The sequence below is a fragment of the Malus sylvestris genome, chromosome 10 (assembly GCF_916048215.2).
Source record: "Malus sylvestris chromosome 10, drMalSylv7.2, whole genome shotgun sequence".
NCBI classification, from domain to species: Eukaryota; Viridiplantae; Streptophyta; class Magnoliopsida; order Rosales; family Rosaceae; genus Malus; species Malus sylvestris.
In genome coordinates, this window is record NC_062269.1 from 6,468,673 (window position 1) to 6,485,705 (window position 17,033).

The window sequence follows — 17,033 nt, forward strand, 5'->3', positions numbered from 1 at the left end:
CAGAGTAGGCAGCACGACGGACGGAGAGAAGCAGTCACTCAATCCAGCTCAAGTTCAACCAGCAGCATGCGAAGAACTCGCTCGCCTACTAGGAACGCATCACATGCACTGCATCCGCGGCATAGACAAGCCAAACACATGGAAAAGCAGCCTAGACCAGCAAGTCATGACTGGGGGTAGCCGAGAGCTCCGCTACCCCAACAAAGGCAAATTCAGGAAGAAGTAGAGAGACTCTTGACCAAGCGATTGCATGATTTCCAACGCAACGAGGTCACCGACGAGGCACTACGACGAAACATAACCAACATAAGCAGGTCACCCTTCACGGAGGAGATTGAGCAGGCAGAGCCTCCACGCGAGTTCAGCATGCCACATTTCACATCTTTCAAAGGGGATGAAGACCCGGAAAGACACTTAAAACGTTACCAAAGTGCAATGATCCTTTATCGAAACAACGATGATCTCATGTGCAAGATATTCGCCACCACTCTACAAGGCGAGGCACAAGATTGGTTCTACACCCTGCCGCCACAATCCATCCGGAATTTCTACGAACTTTCTTTGGTTTTCACCAAAGAATATTCATCCTATCGCTCGATCAAAAAGAAGTCTGACCATTTGTTCGACGTCAAGAAGAACCCAAAGGAGTCGCTTCGCGACTATGTGAGGAGGTTCAAAGTAGAGAAGGCAAAAATAGTCAGATGCAACGACTCGATAGCTAGAGCAGCCTTCCAAAAAGGACTTCCAGCAGACCACCCGCTATTCGGAAAATTGATCATGAAAGAAGATCTAACTCTGGCAGACTCTTTTGCTTTAGCAGAGAAGCATGCACTTTGGGATGAGGCTCGCCAATGCACATTTAAGGACTTGAAGAAGTACCCGACATCACCTCCCTAGAAGCAGCGGAGGACTTATTCGCATGTTTCACGGTATCTAAAGTAGCAATAAGCTCTACCATCATGCGAGAAGAGTTGGGGGCCCGACTACCTGTATTCTACAGTTACCTGCAGTCATCATCATGACGCACTATTCCGCCGAATCCAAACCGGCGACGATAAAGGCGTAGACCCTGGCAGATGCAAAGTTTTCTGACGAACGTAACAACTCGGCCCAACGATGCCCCGAAGGCAGTCGATCACACTTTAGCCGCACATATTCCCTCAATGAAGATTTCTGGCATTCGCATGTCAACGACGCATCCAACTACAAAGGCTCGCGAGCAGCCGTGGTTCGTGGCAACCGACTACTTCACCAAATAGGTGGAAGCAGAGCCCATGACGACCACGATTCAGACGGACATATAGCGCTTCATATGGAGGAACATCATGTACCGATTTGGCATCCCTTAATCCATCGTCACCAACAACGGCCTGCAATTTGTGGGCAAAGATTTGGCGAAGTTCTTCAAAAAATATGGCATCAAGCAGCATATGTCCATGCCGAGATATCCTCAAGGCAATAGACAGGCCGAAACATCCAAAAAGATGGATCTCATCTGGGAAGGTCCGTACAAGCTCAGCAGAATAGGCGGTAAGAGTAATTATACCCTCGCTACCATGAAACGATAAAAAGATCGAAAAGTAGTGGAGCGCCTACAATCTGAAGAAGTACCATGTGTGACCTCCGACTACATCAAAGCCCGAAGACTTAAGAAGCTCGACGGGCACCACCTCACAAGTCGAGGATTATCTAGTTGTTATGCAGTTCCTACCTTACAGCTAAGTTCTCGTTCGTTTCACTCGTTTTTCAATGAGGAATTCAGAAGTAATCACAACTTGGCTCGGCTGCATGCTTACAACAAGTGATCACTCCAGCACTTCAAAAGAAGACTGTGCCCTTCTTAGGGACCCATCGCAGGAATTGCGCCCCCCGATGGACCAACCATGCTCTCCAGTGCGAGAGGGTAAACTAATTGCTCTCCAGTGCGAGAGGGTAAACCAATTCCCCGACACCCATATGGGTCAGCTCTCCAAGACGGGAGGATAAACTTTACACTCCGAATATCCAGACGTGGATGAGCCTGGCTGCCCTAGTATAACTAGATGCACGATGGCTTGCGCCGGGATTCCTAGAAGTAGCCGCAATGGTCTTTTTCAAGGCTTAGCTAACTGAAGGATTTTGGGTCTCTTGGCCTAATCCGTGGGGAACCGGGCCCTAGAGACGGAGAGGGCACATTACGCAGTACATCCGATGGACGGCTGCCCTGGAATCCTAAAGCTGCTACCGAGTGCACTAAGGTAGCCTACGGATTCTGGAAGACTGCCTACGGCTTGCCCTTCGAGCAGTAAAGCCGCGCTAGACTTACACAACCGCACATTCTTGTGAAAGGTTAAACAAGCTAGCGCGCATATACGAAGTTTTATCCACTGCCGACATGCTATGTAGTCGATAAGCTTCACCTCTGCCAAGCGCGGAACAACCTACACCAAGTCCTAAAGTGTTGTGATACTTGCTACGCAACCTACGGAATTGAAGAAAGTCAAGGTTAACAGCCTAGTGGTTACGCGGACTTGTCTTCTTCTGTAAGTAAGGCATCCGGCTGCCAACCTTATGGCTAACAACTTTGCAAAGTTCTACACCAACACCTACAGCTGCATAGGCTACGCGAGCTTGTCTGCTTATAAAAAAGTAGCATGCCTGCCACTGGTCTATCAAGTCTAAAGGTTAGGGCATGAACAAAAGAAGTGAAGATGAAGAAAAAGGGAGGAAAACATGTTTATAAACAACTAGCAAAGGTCGAAGGAGTTCAAGCAAAACAAGAGCTACAAGGAAAAACAAAGAAAATCCTAAAGGCTACCTAAAATACTACACTACAGCAGCTTGGACATCCCACGACTACTCGGTCGCCACACCTTCAACAGCCGTAACACTCTTAGCAACGGCATCATCCGGCGCTTCATCCCCGGCTGCCCCAGTCTGGGCACTAACTTCTCCAACTACTTCACCAATGGAAACCTTAAAAGTAAAAGCAAGCAAGTCTTTCGGAGAAATAGAGAAGGTCTTAAAACCTCAAGCCCATCATTCTCATCCTTCAGCTGCTCATTCTTCTTAAGCAGACTAACGCAGACGCGCTGCAGCTCATCCACTCCCTTCTTAGCATAAGCAGCGAAACGAAGCTCAGAAATTGCAAGCTTAAGATCTTGAATCTGAGGCGAATCAATCTCAGCAGCAAAGGGAGCAGGCTTTGGCGCCACTTTAGCAGCAGAGTCCACCTTACCACTCTTCATAATAGCAAGTCTCTACAAAGGTGAACCGGACTTGGCTCCCAAAGAACGTCCTGGTACAGACTTCGGCACTGGGGGCATGATAAAACCTTTACGCTGAGCAATCTTATCCACAATTGTACTAGCCATTCTCAACATGGAAGACGCCACATGCTCAGATCTAGCAGCCTTATTTTTCTTCCCATTAGAAGAAGTCATGTCAATCACATACCTCTCGGTAGCAAGCGGACCCTCATGAGCAGCAGAAGAAGTCTTCAGTTTTTTCTTAACTAGGCATCTCATGAGCAGGCGGGGAAGATCTCTTCTTTCCATCTTCATTCATAGTAAGCTCCACGATAGCGATCAGACGAGCCAATGCATCCGCCTTGATCCTCTTTACCTCATCTTTCTGGAGCAGCCCACCTTTCTTTCAGCAAAGAAGACTAAGCAGCCAACGACATTCATGGTACTCAGCAGGGGAGCTCAACCTAGCATTCCAGCAGGCAGAAGGCATGCATGCCCAACATTCCAGCAGCCCATGAGACCCGCAATCTCCTTATTTCTCTTAATCGCCAGCCTGGCCCGAGTCAGGTCCAAGAGCCCAAAGGACATGAGCCATGCGGCTCGCCTAACACTGTGCCCTAGCGCCACAATCCTCGACCCCAGCTGCACAAGCTGCCCTTGGCTCAAGCCAAGCCAAGCTGCCCAAGCAGTGGTCCCTGCCACGACATCTCCTCAGTTCATGCCGAGCCAGCTCCTGGCCCCTGCCAGCCGACGTGCCGCACCACCCCGACGGCTACCCCGCAATAGCACTATCCAAGAATAAGGCAAGAAAAATTAAATTTTTCTTACATTGGTGCGGCACGAAGAAGACGAAGAAAGCAACGAAAGACGGTCCTTTGCACGGGCAAGATGTATAAGATTGCTAGAGGAGGGGGAACAAATATCCTCTAAGCTATCTCTCTCTTGTAGGGTAGAATAAATCGCTCTCCAAAGTTGATTTAATAACCCACTTAAGGTGGACTTAAATAGGCTTTGAGAGAAATTTATTTCCCTTTCCTAGAAGGATCTAATTTCCTATTAAAGAGAGAATCTACATCAAAATAGGAAGCAGTCCTAAGTTTCCTAAAGCAAGAAAATCTCTACACCTGCCGCCCTTTTCTGCGAGCAGCCCAACAGGTGTGGGGGCATTTGTGGAGCAAAAAATATTCACAAGGCGACACGTGGGTTTTTTGGACAAAAAGGACAAAAATACCCTCGAGGCATACCGGGTCTCCTACACGCGAGCAGTGGAGAATCATCCATCAACCAAGTCAGAAGTACCCAAAATGGGTAACAATTCAAAACCTATTTCATATATGTTTTTACCTCATTTTTTCCTTATTCAATTAGCCATTTATTTCAAACATTCCATAACATCATCAACCAATTAATATAATCAATATATTAAAGGCTATTTACATCACCAAATCACCCCAAAATCACACCAAGGTCCGGCCATTCCCATCCAAAAAGAGCCTATCATATTCTCTACCTTTTCCACCATTTTCCCTTTTTAATTACCCTAATTAACTAGCCAATTAATTCCAAAAACCACCAAAACATTCATTTTATGTTTAAATAGCCAAATAAATTGGCTAATTAAACCTAAATTAAACCTAAAAACCCTAGCCACCTCCTAACTCTATAAATAGACACCTATTCTCATCAAAAAATCAATTCCAACACTTTGGCAAAAATCCCAAAATTCTCTAAACACTCTTTCTCTCTAAATTCTAACTTTGGCATCGGAGGTTCTTCGGCCAAAGCCCCCCCCATTCATTGTGGGCGCGTGAGGCTCTTGGCCTTAACCTAAGGTGTTAATTGTTTTGTAGGTGCAAAATCGTCCAAGATCGAGGAGGAAGAAATTTGCATCCACAATGATAGTACCCGTGTTCAATTCTCAAAAGTAGTTAGTATTTAGTTTAAGAAATAGTGTAGTACCCGTGTTCATTTTCAGAAATAATAATTGAAGAACTAGTCAGTATTCAGTTTAAGAAATAGTCAATTTTTTACTTTTTTTTTTTTTTAACCTTTTGTTTGCAGAGAAGAAAAATCATATGAACCAAGTCATATTGTATGACAAAACTTTTAAATAAATCCAGATGCCCAGTAAATTGGTAAGAAAGCCATCATAGTTTTTGGAGTCGATTACTTAGTCAATGACGAAGTTTGAGGCTTCTGAAACTCATGAAAACTTCTTGTGTTGTCTCTCAAGGAAGGCCACCAACCTTTTTCATTTTATTTTATTATATTACATTTTCCTTAAAACTTAAGTTATTTTCATTAAAATTTAAGTCAATTTCATTGAAATTTAAGTTATTTTCATTAAATAAAGTTATAGGCTGATTTTTTGTTAAAATAAACTTAGTTCAAACCTTTTTCATTAAAGCTTCAATTAAAAATGGGTGCTAGTTTGAACCACATTATTGCTAGCTTATTGCGAGGCTAAGTCCACTCCCTACCTTTTTAGTGTAGATAATATCATTTGTTGTTCAAGAAAAAAGAATGTATGAATAGAATTATCTTTAATTTTTTACTTTGAAAGGAGAAAAACGAACATTTGAAAAGACTTGCTTATCACAATTGGTCCTTCAGGTTTTGTCAACTCATCAACATTGTCCCCTCATTTATTATTCCACATTTTGTTAAATACACGTACTGAAAACTGCTCAAGTGGATAAAAACACCTTAGATATACACATTACGTACTGAAAACTGCTCAAGTGTGCTATCTACACACCTTATTTTACTTTCCACACACCCTTTGTTAATTTCTGTTCGTTGATCTTTTTCAATTCATCTGATTTAAAGGTCGAAAATTAAAAAGGTGTGTGAGAAGTAAAAAAGGGTATGTGGATATCACATCCCTACTTTTTAATATCGTTTGTTAAAAAAAAAAATTATCTTAATGTACCCACTTTACATACTCAAATTGTGATATCCCGTCCTAAGAATTACTATGTATTATATTTGCACCTGTAGCAGTGTAGTGTAACTATTTTGGGTTAGCGCACTCAATAGGAGGTTTTGTTACCCTTTATTGCTAATTTGTATTCCGATGAAACTCTGATGTTTTATGTATGAGTTCCAATTAGACCTGTAAACGGGTCGGGTTTATTGGGTTTGGGTCGGGTTGAACCCGACCCGTTAAGTTAACGGGTCACCCGAACCCGACTCGTTAAGCTAACAGGTCACCCGAACCCGACCCGTTAAGCTAACGGGTCATCCGTTTCACCCGTTAACATCCGTTAACAATTATTATTATTTTTTTTTTGCATAAAGTTTATTTTTTGTTATTAACGCTTTACTAAAATTACTAAAATATCCTCAACTAACGGGTGCTAACGGGTGTTAACGGGTCTAACGGGTTGACCCAAAGTGACCCGTTATTTAACGGGTTGTTAACGGGTTCACCCGTTAGCGACCCGACCCGTTAAGCATCCACCCAAATACAAATATTAACGGGTTGGGTCGGGTCGGGTTAACGGGTTGGGTCCAAAATGCCAGGCCTAGTTCCAATGGACTCTATGTATTTTGTACCGCTGCGTCCTTTGGCCACGCGTCAATTCTTGGCTTATCTCGGGATCGAGATGTGACACAAATTACCCTCACACATCACCCCACATACATTTTCATTTTGTTGAAATATACTACATTACCCATTAATTAACACTTCGGTGTATTTATCTGTTGGGAAGCCTGAACGAGCTTGGTGGTTACATGCATGAAATCACTTGGTATATCTAGTAAGTCAACTTACAAAAAGATAAACTGAACCAAATGAATTTACCATTACACATTACTACTTAGTTTCACATATTTGCTAATAATCTGTGATCACGACGACACTCAGTAGAGAGAGTAATTCGACGACCATCTCTTGTAAATTTGTAATCGATGTCTCCCTGAAAGCCGAGGATATTAGAGCAGCATATACCCAACTGCCGGATTCACCCAAATTTTCCAGCTTCAATCTTCCTAATTGCTCTTTGACCGTGATATATAAACGCATCCACAAGTCCTGCAATGGTAAATATACCTAGAACAAAGTCCAGAATTTTAACACTCGTTAGAAGTCTTTTAGGTAAAAACATAACCACAAAAAAGATAGAACAGTGTGGTCATTCATACATGCTTATATTTGAAGTTTGAATCAAATGGTTATACTACGTGCGTAATGATTTTGCGGACTTATCAAATACTGGTTAGTTTCTTCAACATACATCAATGCATGTAAGAATGGGCGAGATTACCTCCAACTATGGCACAGATATGGGTCACGAAGTGTAAAAACGGAACATGTTCTTCTTTGAATGTGACCTGCAACATCGATCATATGTAAAGATGGTTTGATATACAAGGCAGCTCATACAAATGTTCATCTCAATAACATGATTATATGCTACTTTATTAACTGAAGTTATAAACCTGACAATTTTGTGATATTGTTCTTTGATCAAATCTAGATGAGGTTGATATTTGAGAGACAAAGAATAGGTTCGATATAAACTTACACTAGAAACCAGAAGGTTTTTTCCCCATATTCAGGGAATAGCTCAAATAAAATCCTACTGGTTTTTTAGTGTGGCATGACAGTGCTCTCATGTCACGTCGATATCGATGTGCTCTCATGTCAATTTCGAGCCCCAATCTTATCCTTAACAGGGAAAAGATAAACCAACAGATCTATTTTCAGTTGAGAAAAATTTATAATTAGATAAAAGGAAGAGCATTCTCAGGATAAAAAGTAAATGTTCTGCTGGGTTTCATCAGTAAGCCCATATTTTTTTCCCCCTATTTCGTAGATTTTCCACCTAATACGTTAGTCCCAGGTACGAGCTTCACCTCTTAAGTCACAACCTCTACTAATATTAAAAGTTGTTGGCCTAATAGTCCCAACTCTTATTAGAGGGTTATTAGGACTTCCATAAATAAGATACCCCTCAAACAAACTAGAGAACATACAATTTCCTTGTTGCTCTCACTCTCCACGTCTCTAATACTATCATCAATATTCCTCTCCTACTATTTTTGTGTTGTACTTTCTGGGCAATCGATCAAGACTTGGATTCTCATTTGTCGTTGACGTGCACAACGAACCAGAAATTCTGAGGCTTTGGATTGTATCTTAAAGTTGTATGCACTACCATAACTTGCACATAAGGAGGCAAATAGATAATACTCCAATATATTTAACACCTTCACATTTATTAACCCATTCAATATTGCCTCTCCCTAAAACAATGAAATTCATCATCTCTCAATAAAAAAAGGTAAAAGGACAAAGTTAACTAGCACATGAGGCTCATGTGCATCCTTTTGGAAGAAGAATCGATGAAAGTTCAAGTTTTGGGCTAAATTTCTAACATGCTTCACCGCAAAGGTTTAATGTCAATTGTTTTACAATGAGCCATCTTGAGAGTTGACACCACAGGAAGGTTTATGAGATTTATAAGGCTCACTTGTCTTACTGAAATAATAGTGGTGAGAAGACAAAGTTAACCTCACACATGAGGCTCGTGTGCATCCTTCAGATGAAGAATCAACAAAAATTTCAATTTTGGTGCTAAATTGTTATCAGGCTTCATCACAAGGGTTTGAATGCCAATTTCCGTACCCCATGGGCCATTTTGAGACTAGTCTCTTATAACAGGGATGATTTATGCAATTTGGCCTTTTTGTTTTCATTAGTTTCCCCCTCTTGCTTCCACAAGCATAGAATGTTTTCACTGTGGAAAGTCTAAACTTTTATCTTAGTATGGAAGAGTTTATTTTATTTTTTTACGTAATTACCAGAGAAGGAAAGCGCAAAAAACCAAATTAAGAAAAATGGGCACACCACCATAATTATCAAAGACACTACATCAGATTTAGAATACCACGTTACATGTGGACCACGAAACACACCTTAATTGGAGAAAGATCATAATAGAAGAAAACTCCTGGTGGCAATTGAGAGTGTCCCAGCTCTGAACTCTTATAATGCTCTGTCACAGAATACTATACCATACAAATTTGACTACATATCAAGGCAGATGTGATGGCAAACACAAACCAAACAAATTCAACAAGCTTAAAAGTACCTGATTTGAGCGAATTGTACGGCCTCTAATATTGGTGTATAGCGTAGGGACCACCTGCAAAGTATAAATTAAGTGTCTAAATATCCTCACTGATTAATAACTACTCTTAAAGAAACAGTACAAATGCAAATAATAACTTGCTCGCAATCCTGTGCTGTCATTATTCCGAGAAAGCGATGAAATTCCAGAAATCATTCAACAGAGTTCCTGGAAAGGATAACCATATAGCAAAACCCAAATTAATTTACCGATAATACCAACCTTGATGAAATACTGGTACATACCACCAGGTCTTTCCTGCATCCATTGTACACTGAAAATGCAGTAAGAAAATAACAAAAAAGATTCAAATTGCAACCATATGATATTGTATTTAACAACATATCAACAATATCTATTAAACTACCACCTAAAACAAATTCCATATTTTGAAGTTGATGCCACTAAGATTTCTTCAATTTATAAATAGCTAGGGATGGGTAGAAAGAAACAATTACCGATCAAGGGGATTTTGCATGCCAGGAAAGTGGTCACCAAAAGCTAATCTGTTTATCTTGTGACTTATCTGTATCACGAAATATGAAACTGAAATAGTTGGCACATGCTTTTTACTTGAAAACAAAAAAAGAAAATTACAACCAAAAAATGATGGCAAAACTTATATTATACTTCATGAATATATTATTTTCTTTGCTACTGAAGGAAATAAAATGTTCCTTACATTGTAACTATCTGTCTGGAAAGCCAGCAAATCATGGACATGAAAGTTAGACTGGTGAAAACTTTTTCCAGGCATAAAATGAAAATTTCCCGCGACTTTGTTAACTGCAAGGGATCCTTCAATATTACATCCTTCACCATCTTCATCTTTTATCTTTTGAATAAAACCTTCCCGTTTGCACTGCAAACAAAAGCACATTGATGATTAATATCAACATAATGCCACACAAACATAAAAAACTGTCCAAACTTGGGAGGAGTAAAGGTGTTCAACAGATGCCCGTCAAGACCAGAGACCTATAGTATGCCATGTCCCGCTCGGGCCAGTCTTTAATAATGCCCCGAATAACTTACACCTAAAACTTACCACACCTGCAGCCCGGTTCACTCCAGGTCATGCTGGCCCTTAAACGAGCAGGCCTGTTTACCTGTTACTTAAAATATTGATTATAAAAAAAAATATTTATTCTTCTTAATGAGAGATAGTCTCTCTTATTGCTTATTCAAATTAAATTTATTAAATAATTTTTTGGTGGATGTCACTACAGATATTGAAGTGAATTCAATGAATAAGTGAAGTGCAGGTCTAAGAATCATTGTAAAATTCGGTAACTGATGTAGTCAAAAGTCAACATGCCACCTCTAGAGAGAAACTAACTTCCAACTTTGTAACCTTCTCTCAAACTTTTCCGCCATGGATCCAACCCCCCACCCCAAAAAAAAAATACCCAACAAAGGGAGTGGCAACTGTTTAATCACATTCACACCTCAGGAAGTAACCCACCTCTCCACCTTACTCTGATCGACAACGAGCACTCTTTATTCACCTTTAAGCTTGAGTTCCCTCCCGCAAAAGCAGTCCACAACCACAACTGATAAAAGATTCTCCCAGACGATACCCTTGCTGGAGGATTTCAATGATATAAATATGTACTTTCTAATTGTATTTAGACAGACTTAATGATTGTTTAATCATATTTTCTCCATGCGTATCTTCTTTTCTCTGAATCTTTCTTCTATCTCGGTCTTCCTAAAAGATTCTCCCAGACAATACCCTTGCTGTTGGATTTCAATAGTATAAATAAGTCCTTTCTAATTGTATTTAGACAGACTTAAAGATTGTTTAATCATATTTTCTCCGTGTGTATCTTCTTTGCTCTAAATCTTTCTTCTATCTCGGTCTTCCTCTAGATTTCTGTTTTACTCCTGTCTTATCTTGGATTCTACTTGGCCTCTCTATTTCTTTCTATCCTCTAGTTCTAAATTCTAAATTCTGGTTACTTGTTCTACATGAATGGCATTTACATGTTGGAACACAATGATAGAGTAACAAGTCTCAGTGCTTTGTCTGCTCAAGTTCTCTCGGAGTATATGTGCTATATTTCGGGGTGCTCCGGTCCATTGGGATGGAAAGAAGCCTTCGGATTGAGCAACATGAAGGAATTATCCAAATGTTGTTGAACATGTCTCAATAATAGATTTGCTAGGCTCGTGACGGGTATTTGTCATCTTTTTGGAACATTATCATCTTTATGTTCCTACCTCTTGCCAGGAATTCCGCAGAAATTGTAACGCACAAACTCATCATATAAAAAAAATATTATGCACACTTTTCTTGTTCATTTAATTTTTAACTCAAAAGCAATGCGAACATAGGATCCTATGAAAAGGTAAAGTAAAATAACAGGAAAGTGTTTATTTGTGGTCAATTTGATACTAATGCAAGCATTATCACCAAGCATATGGCTTGCATCTACAGTTGTCCTTAAGCCTATGGCTTACAACCCAATATCAGCCCCAAATACTTAACAGCCCCAAATACTTCACAGCCCATCTGCCCACTTCACCACCACCAGACCAAAGCTGGCTTCTCCGCTTTTCTTTATGGGGTGTCAATACCTGAATCGAAGATTTTCCTCTATTCATCTTCAGTCCCGAAGTAGTACAGAAAACTTCCGGTACAATCAATCAGTTTCTCAAATTTTGATCATTCTTGGAAAGTAAAAGAATTGTATCATCCATAAACTGCAAATAAGAAATCTCCACTTCTTTCCTACCACCTATCAAACTCTTTACCAGATGTCCTTGGCTCTTTTCACCAATGTACTCAACCCATCCACCACAACATTAAATAAAAAAGCAGATGGGAGATCTGCTTGCCTTAACCCTCTAGATGCTCCAAACCTACTCCTCAGTCTCCCATTGATTAAAACTGAAAATTAGCTGTAAACAAAAATCCCCTTATCCTCAGTCTCCTTACCTTAACACTTCTTTTCAATTTTTCGGAGAGAGGGTGTCCAAAACTTCTTAGGTATAAAATTTCAGATACAGATCTCGAAGAAAGAAACTGTGCCCCAGCCAATTATTAACTTTCTCAGTCAATTTGGTATGTCAGCAGACTCACAAGAAGACACATTTGTAATAAGAAAACTTATTGGTGTAATATGCCCATGTTTATACCAGTGAACCAGATCACACAAAGAAAAATCCTAAGTTTCTATGACCTAACCTGGTCTATCAAATCTGCATTCGTCAATGCCCAACCTTTTTTCTTATATGCCTCTTGAACTTCATCACACGAGTTGCAACATTCATCATCAGACTGCATAAGAAAGAAAAAGGAAGAGATTAAAGGACAATGGAAGAACATTGCTCGTTGATGCACGCTTCAAGATTACTAATTCTCTAATCAGTTTAACTAAAACAGAATTGCCAAAATATGAAATAACAAAACAAGAATATTTGATCAAATGTTAATGAATCAAGCATGCAGGACATTTACGAAGAAGGCAATTTGCATTCGTGTACATATGTTAAGGAAGCAAGTTGAACAAAACCAACTTGTTTAAAAGATTTGGTAAGCTGTGCCACCTTCTTAATCTACATCCTCTGAACTAAAAAATAAATTTACTGGTCATGCTAAGAACTCATACACATACGCATTCTTCAAACATGGCATTATCGAAATGTATTTTCCAGTTTATGATAGGGAATCCTTATAACTTAGTGGAGATTTTACAGGAATTGAGCTTTTGAACGGTTTCTTAGTAATAACATTTCCCCTTGACAGCTTTCGCAGTATCCCAAGGTTAATGGAATTTTCTGGAAAAAAATGTTTAGAAGGAGAGAACAAGGAGTAGGAAAACACTAGGCGTTCTATGAAACCACTAATCACACACACACAAAACCTGTTAGGCACTCATAGAGTTCTCTATGGTTTTGTTTTGGGCTTCTTTCTGGGAATCTGTACCTGCGGCTGCGGAGTCTAGAAAGCTCCAAAATTGGAGGCAGATCATCTGGGACCAAACATGGTGTCCCTAGCATTATTGTTCCAAATAAAAAAGAACTATTATTAACACAAGGAATGGAAGAAAATCATTTATACCGTTTCTGCTCCAAAGCACGATCCACAATATTTTTCATTATGCTCAAGCCTTCCACCATGCCTTTGCAAGGGGCTCTCAATCTGCATTAGAGAATTAAAATGAAAGTATATAAATAAATAAAAGGATCAGGGTACCAATCAAACAAGGAATAAGAAACAGAATATTCTGTTTCATATTCCTTGTTTGCTTCCCACCCAAAAAAATGAACAAGGATTGCAACAAAAAAACATATGTATTATCTACTTTCATTTCTTCCATTTATGAAGGGGTGATCAGGTTCTTTCCTCTTCTTTCGTTTTCACTGATGAGTTCTTGTTTCAATGGGTCTGCTTTTAGATCTCTTTTATTAGGTGTTTTCTTGTGCACTACTCATGCAACAAAGGTGAACAAACTTGCAAAAAGAGTACCTTTTAAATGAAGTTTACCAAAAAATGGTGCATAAGGCACCGCCGCTAGAATATTTTTCTTTAGCAACATTTTCCATGTCAGTAAATAAGGCCAAATGCATTACTAATTCAAATCTGTAGTTCATATGCCTTGTCAAATTCTACCCATCATAAAAAAGAACCTAAATATTCAAGCGATGGTGCACTAGCACATGCTATGATGAAGGGATGTATGGAATATTCACAAAGACAGCAAAGCATCTGCTACAAAGCCATATGAAAGTATCATAATCACATGATTAATTACAATTATGGAAGATGGTGAATGCTGGTAATTTTAATCTAGCTGCACCCACAAAGAACCATCCAGCCACAGACAGAATAGTCAGATTATGAGGAATACGGATGAAAATTTTGTTTGATAAACGTCTGTGTGCACATTATGAAAGGTTTTCTGTAATTCTACATGTTTTTTCCAAAAGCACAAAAACTGAACAGAGAGTAAGATACAAGTCATAATATTATGTTTACCAAATAATATAGACAGGTATTCAAACATGTACGATATGTAACCACTGCTTTCTGAAGAAAATGGCACAAAATGTGTTCCCACAAACCTTTGGTGCACCAATTCCATCCTTCTTAGCTTCTATTACATTACCATGCGCATCAATTCGTTTCTTGACTATATCGTGTCGCTGAAAGTAGATGTGTCATAAATTGTCAGTTAACAAAATAAGTGAGCATGACATTCAAGCAAGTTGGTCACTAGCGGTATGATTGTGATAAAAGTCAACAATAGGCATGTTCCTAACACAATTGAAACTATTAATGAAAATAATTATCAAGAAGCAGCTGCCTGCGGTACATACTATGTCAAAATGTCGCTCTCCACTAATATCCATTGTGTCAAGACTGAGTAATGAGCATCGGATAGCTGGAAAAGTTACATCAAACTGCAGTTTTAAACAAGATACAGAGGATTAATAAATCTACAACCATTAACAATTATGAAGGACAAAATTTTTTACATGCAAAAGAACTACTCCATGTAAAAACTGAGATCAAATCTTCTGCACCCAAAATGGGTGTGGCCTCTTTGTGGCCCCAATCATTGACCGACACGTATTTATAAACTGAACTTTTCTTAATTTTGTTTTCATAAACTTAATGTGTCAAACAATGATGGAGGCCACAAGAGGCCACACCCATTTTGGGTACAAAAGATTTGATCTCGTAAAAACCTATGACAGAGGTAAACCTATGAACGTAACATGTAAGATGGTGTTCTACAAAACTGATATCTGCAAAAGAAGTTTAATTTATCCCTGAAGTTATTGGAAATGAAGATTTTGATATTTATCACCCCAGAAGGGAGTGGGGAGGAAGAAAGGGAGGATTACATTGATATGTAGGGTTTCTCCTCTTGAAACATCTACAAGAAGCTTTGACTCTGTAACAGTGTGGAGGTATAGTCCTGCAAGCACAAACAAGTAAAAGAATTTATATAGTGAACAAAGATTGAAGAGGGCAGAAGGCGTGGTCATAATAAGCACTCGAGCATTCGTCTCAACGCATTACACTAGAGCAGTAAGAAGGGAAATAATTTCAGCTTTACATACAGATTTAAACACGATTACTATTGTGCTGTTTTCTTACACACTTTTGATCCCCTGATTGATCACTGGCATGGGGTAGTGCTTACTATCAAAGAAAAATCACAGGAGGGAGTATGAAAGGTTAATTAAGGCGGGCTTCCAGCAGCTTTAACGGTGGCGACATGAAGGAATAATAACATTAACCTATAAGTTATCCCCTCTAAAAATCGTAAATATCAAGTCAACAAACTAAATTATATTTCTTCTGCTAACTTAATTGAATTATCCTAAAGAAGCCCAAAACAATATCATTCAAGCCAACAGATAAAACCCAGAACAATACAACTCAATTTCTAAACTTGTAAAATACAGGAGGGCAAAAAAAGCAAACTTAAGCAAAGGGTTGGAATTGGAATTGCATATGATTACATACCGAGCTCGGAGACGAAGAGGAAGAACATAAGGAGGGAAGATGCGAGGGTAATGATGCCGCCGGAGAGCGTACGGCTGAAGAAATCGTCATTGATTTTAGGGTAGGCGTCCAAACCCCTCAGCTTCTCAAGGATACCACCGTCCCTGCCCATTCGCCTCTCTCTGCCTGCCTGCCTGCCTGCCTGCCCTCTCTATCTCACCAGTCCACAACAAGGAAGGAAGGAAGGAAGGATGCTGCGATTCGGGAATCTCAATTCAGCAGAGACGACCCGACCAGACAGACAGAGACAGAGACGACCGGTTGACAAATTTTAATTTGAAATGTCACCGGCTATACTTATGTTTGCTGAACAAAAATTAATTGCAATTGTTTAAGGTTGTACCATTGAGACACCCATTTTTACATTTTACACCCTCTTAATTTTTACATCTTACATCTTGGGGATGTAGTCAAATTAAAGATTTTAAAGGATTTTAAAGGATTTTAAAAGTGATAGATTTGATAGGATTTAAGGGTGCGTTTGTTTCACCTTCTTAAGTGGGACCGGACTGGCTAGGATTATTGTCCCATGTTTGGTAAGCTTGGGGACTAACTTAAGTGGGACTAGCCCGGACTCGTGTGGACTATCTCCCTCGCTAGGTCGTCTTAGCGAAGCACCCCGAAAACCACCGGATTGCTAAGACCTGCTTCGTCTCCTTTGCGCCGCTTGGCGTCCTCCCTCTACGAAGACCTTGCTTCGTCTGCGTTGCGTCCTCTATCCAACGAGATCACAGCACCACACCAAGACCATTCCCTCGTTTCGAATCTGAGAGAACTATGGCGATATTCTCGGCGACCCGACCAAATTGCAGCTGCATAGAGCTCCAACAATGACTTCTGTGCTGCAAACCTCCAAGGAAGGTTCCGCTCTCGCCGTCGTCTGATTCCTCTGAGCTCGCCTGGGCCCTCTCCGTTAGACAAAGAAATAGAGCTTGACATATTTAAATTTACCCAGTACTCAAATCCCCAAATTCAATTCAAACATGCAAATTTGCAGAATAATCTTCAATTTTTTGCAGAAGGGGTCAGTGGGTTCGAAAAAAGAGCGGACTTGAGTAGCTGCTTGGAGACCATTAGGAGCCCGGAGGTTGAGGAGGATAAGAAGGAGAGCTTGCGGAAAGGCCGATGGAGAAGAAGACGCAT

At 40.0% G+C, this 17,033-nt stretch overlaps 1 protein-coding gene and 1 long non-coding RNA gene across 2 annotated transcripts; one reads left to right on the forward strand and one right to left on the reverse strand.

Moving 5' to 3' along the window:
• The first annotated feature begins 6,334 nt into the window (after positions 1 to 6,334).
• Positions 6,335 to 6,539, forward strand: LOC126585718 (uncharacterized). The gene is made up of 2 exons (XR_007610629.1): positions 6,335 to 6,404; positions 6,436 to 6,539. It is a non-coding gene; the product is annotated as an uncharacterized LOC126585718 (long non-coding RNA).
• A 368-nt stretch (positions 6,540 to 6,907) lies between these two features.
• LOC126585708 (uncharacterized) lies at positions 6,908 to 16,177 on the reverse strand. The gene is made up of 13 exons (XM_050250195.1): positions 15,852 to 16,177; positions 15,224 to 15,297; positions 14,693 to 14,776; positions 14,438 to 14,518; positions 13,434 to 13,514; positions 12,558 to 12,650; positions 10,050 to 10,229; positions 9,826 to 9,893; positions 9,590 to 9,641; positions 9,329 to 9,382; positions 9,153 to 9,245; positions 7,499 to 7,565; positions 6,908 to 7,284 (listed from the first exon to the last, which is right to left on the reverse strand). The coding sequence occupies exons 1-13, from the start codon at positions 16,000 to 16,002 to the stop codon at positions 7,196 to 7,198; spliced, it is 1,167 nt and encodes a 388-aa protein (XP_050106152.1). The 5' UTR covers positions 16,003 to 16,177; the 3' UTR covers positions 6,908 to 7,195.
• Between the last annotated feature and the right edge of the window lie 856 nt (positions 16,178 to 17,033).

What these genes read in the sequence shown, in the direction of transcription:
- LOC126585708 (XM_050250195.1), bottom strand. Translation starts at nt 16,002, where the DNA reads ATGGGCAGGGACGGTGGTATCCTTGAGAAGCTGAGGGGTTTGGACGCC. An exon ending in TCCAGACAGATAGTTACAAT is followed by an intron (nt 9,894 to 10,049) that starts GTAAGGAACATT and finishes TTCGTGATACAG; the next exon opens with ATAAGTCACAAGATAAACAG. An exon ending in ATGATCTTTCTCCAATTAAG is followed by an intron (nt 7,566 to 9,152) that starts GTGTGTTTCGTG and finishes TCGATGTTGCAG; the next exon opens with GTCACATTCAAAGAAGAACA.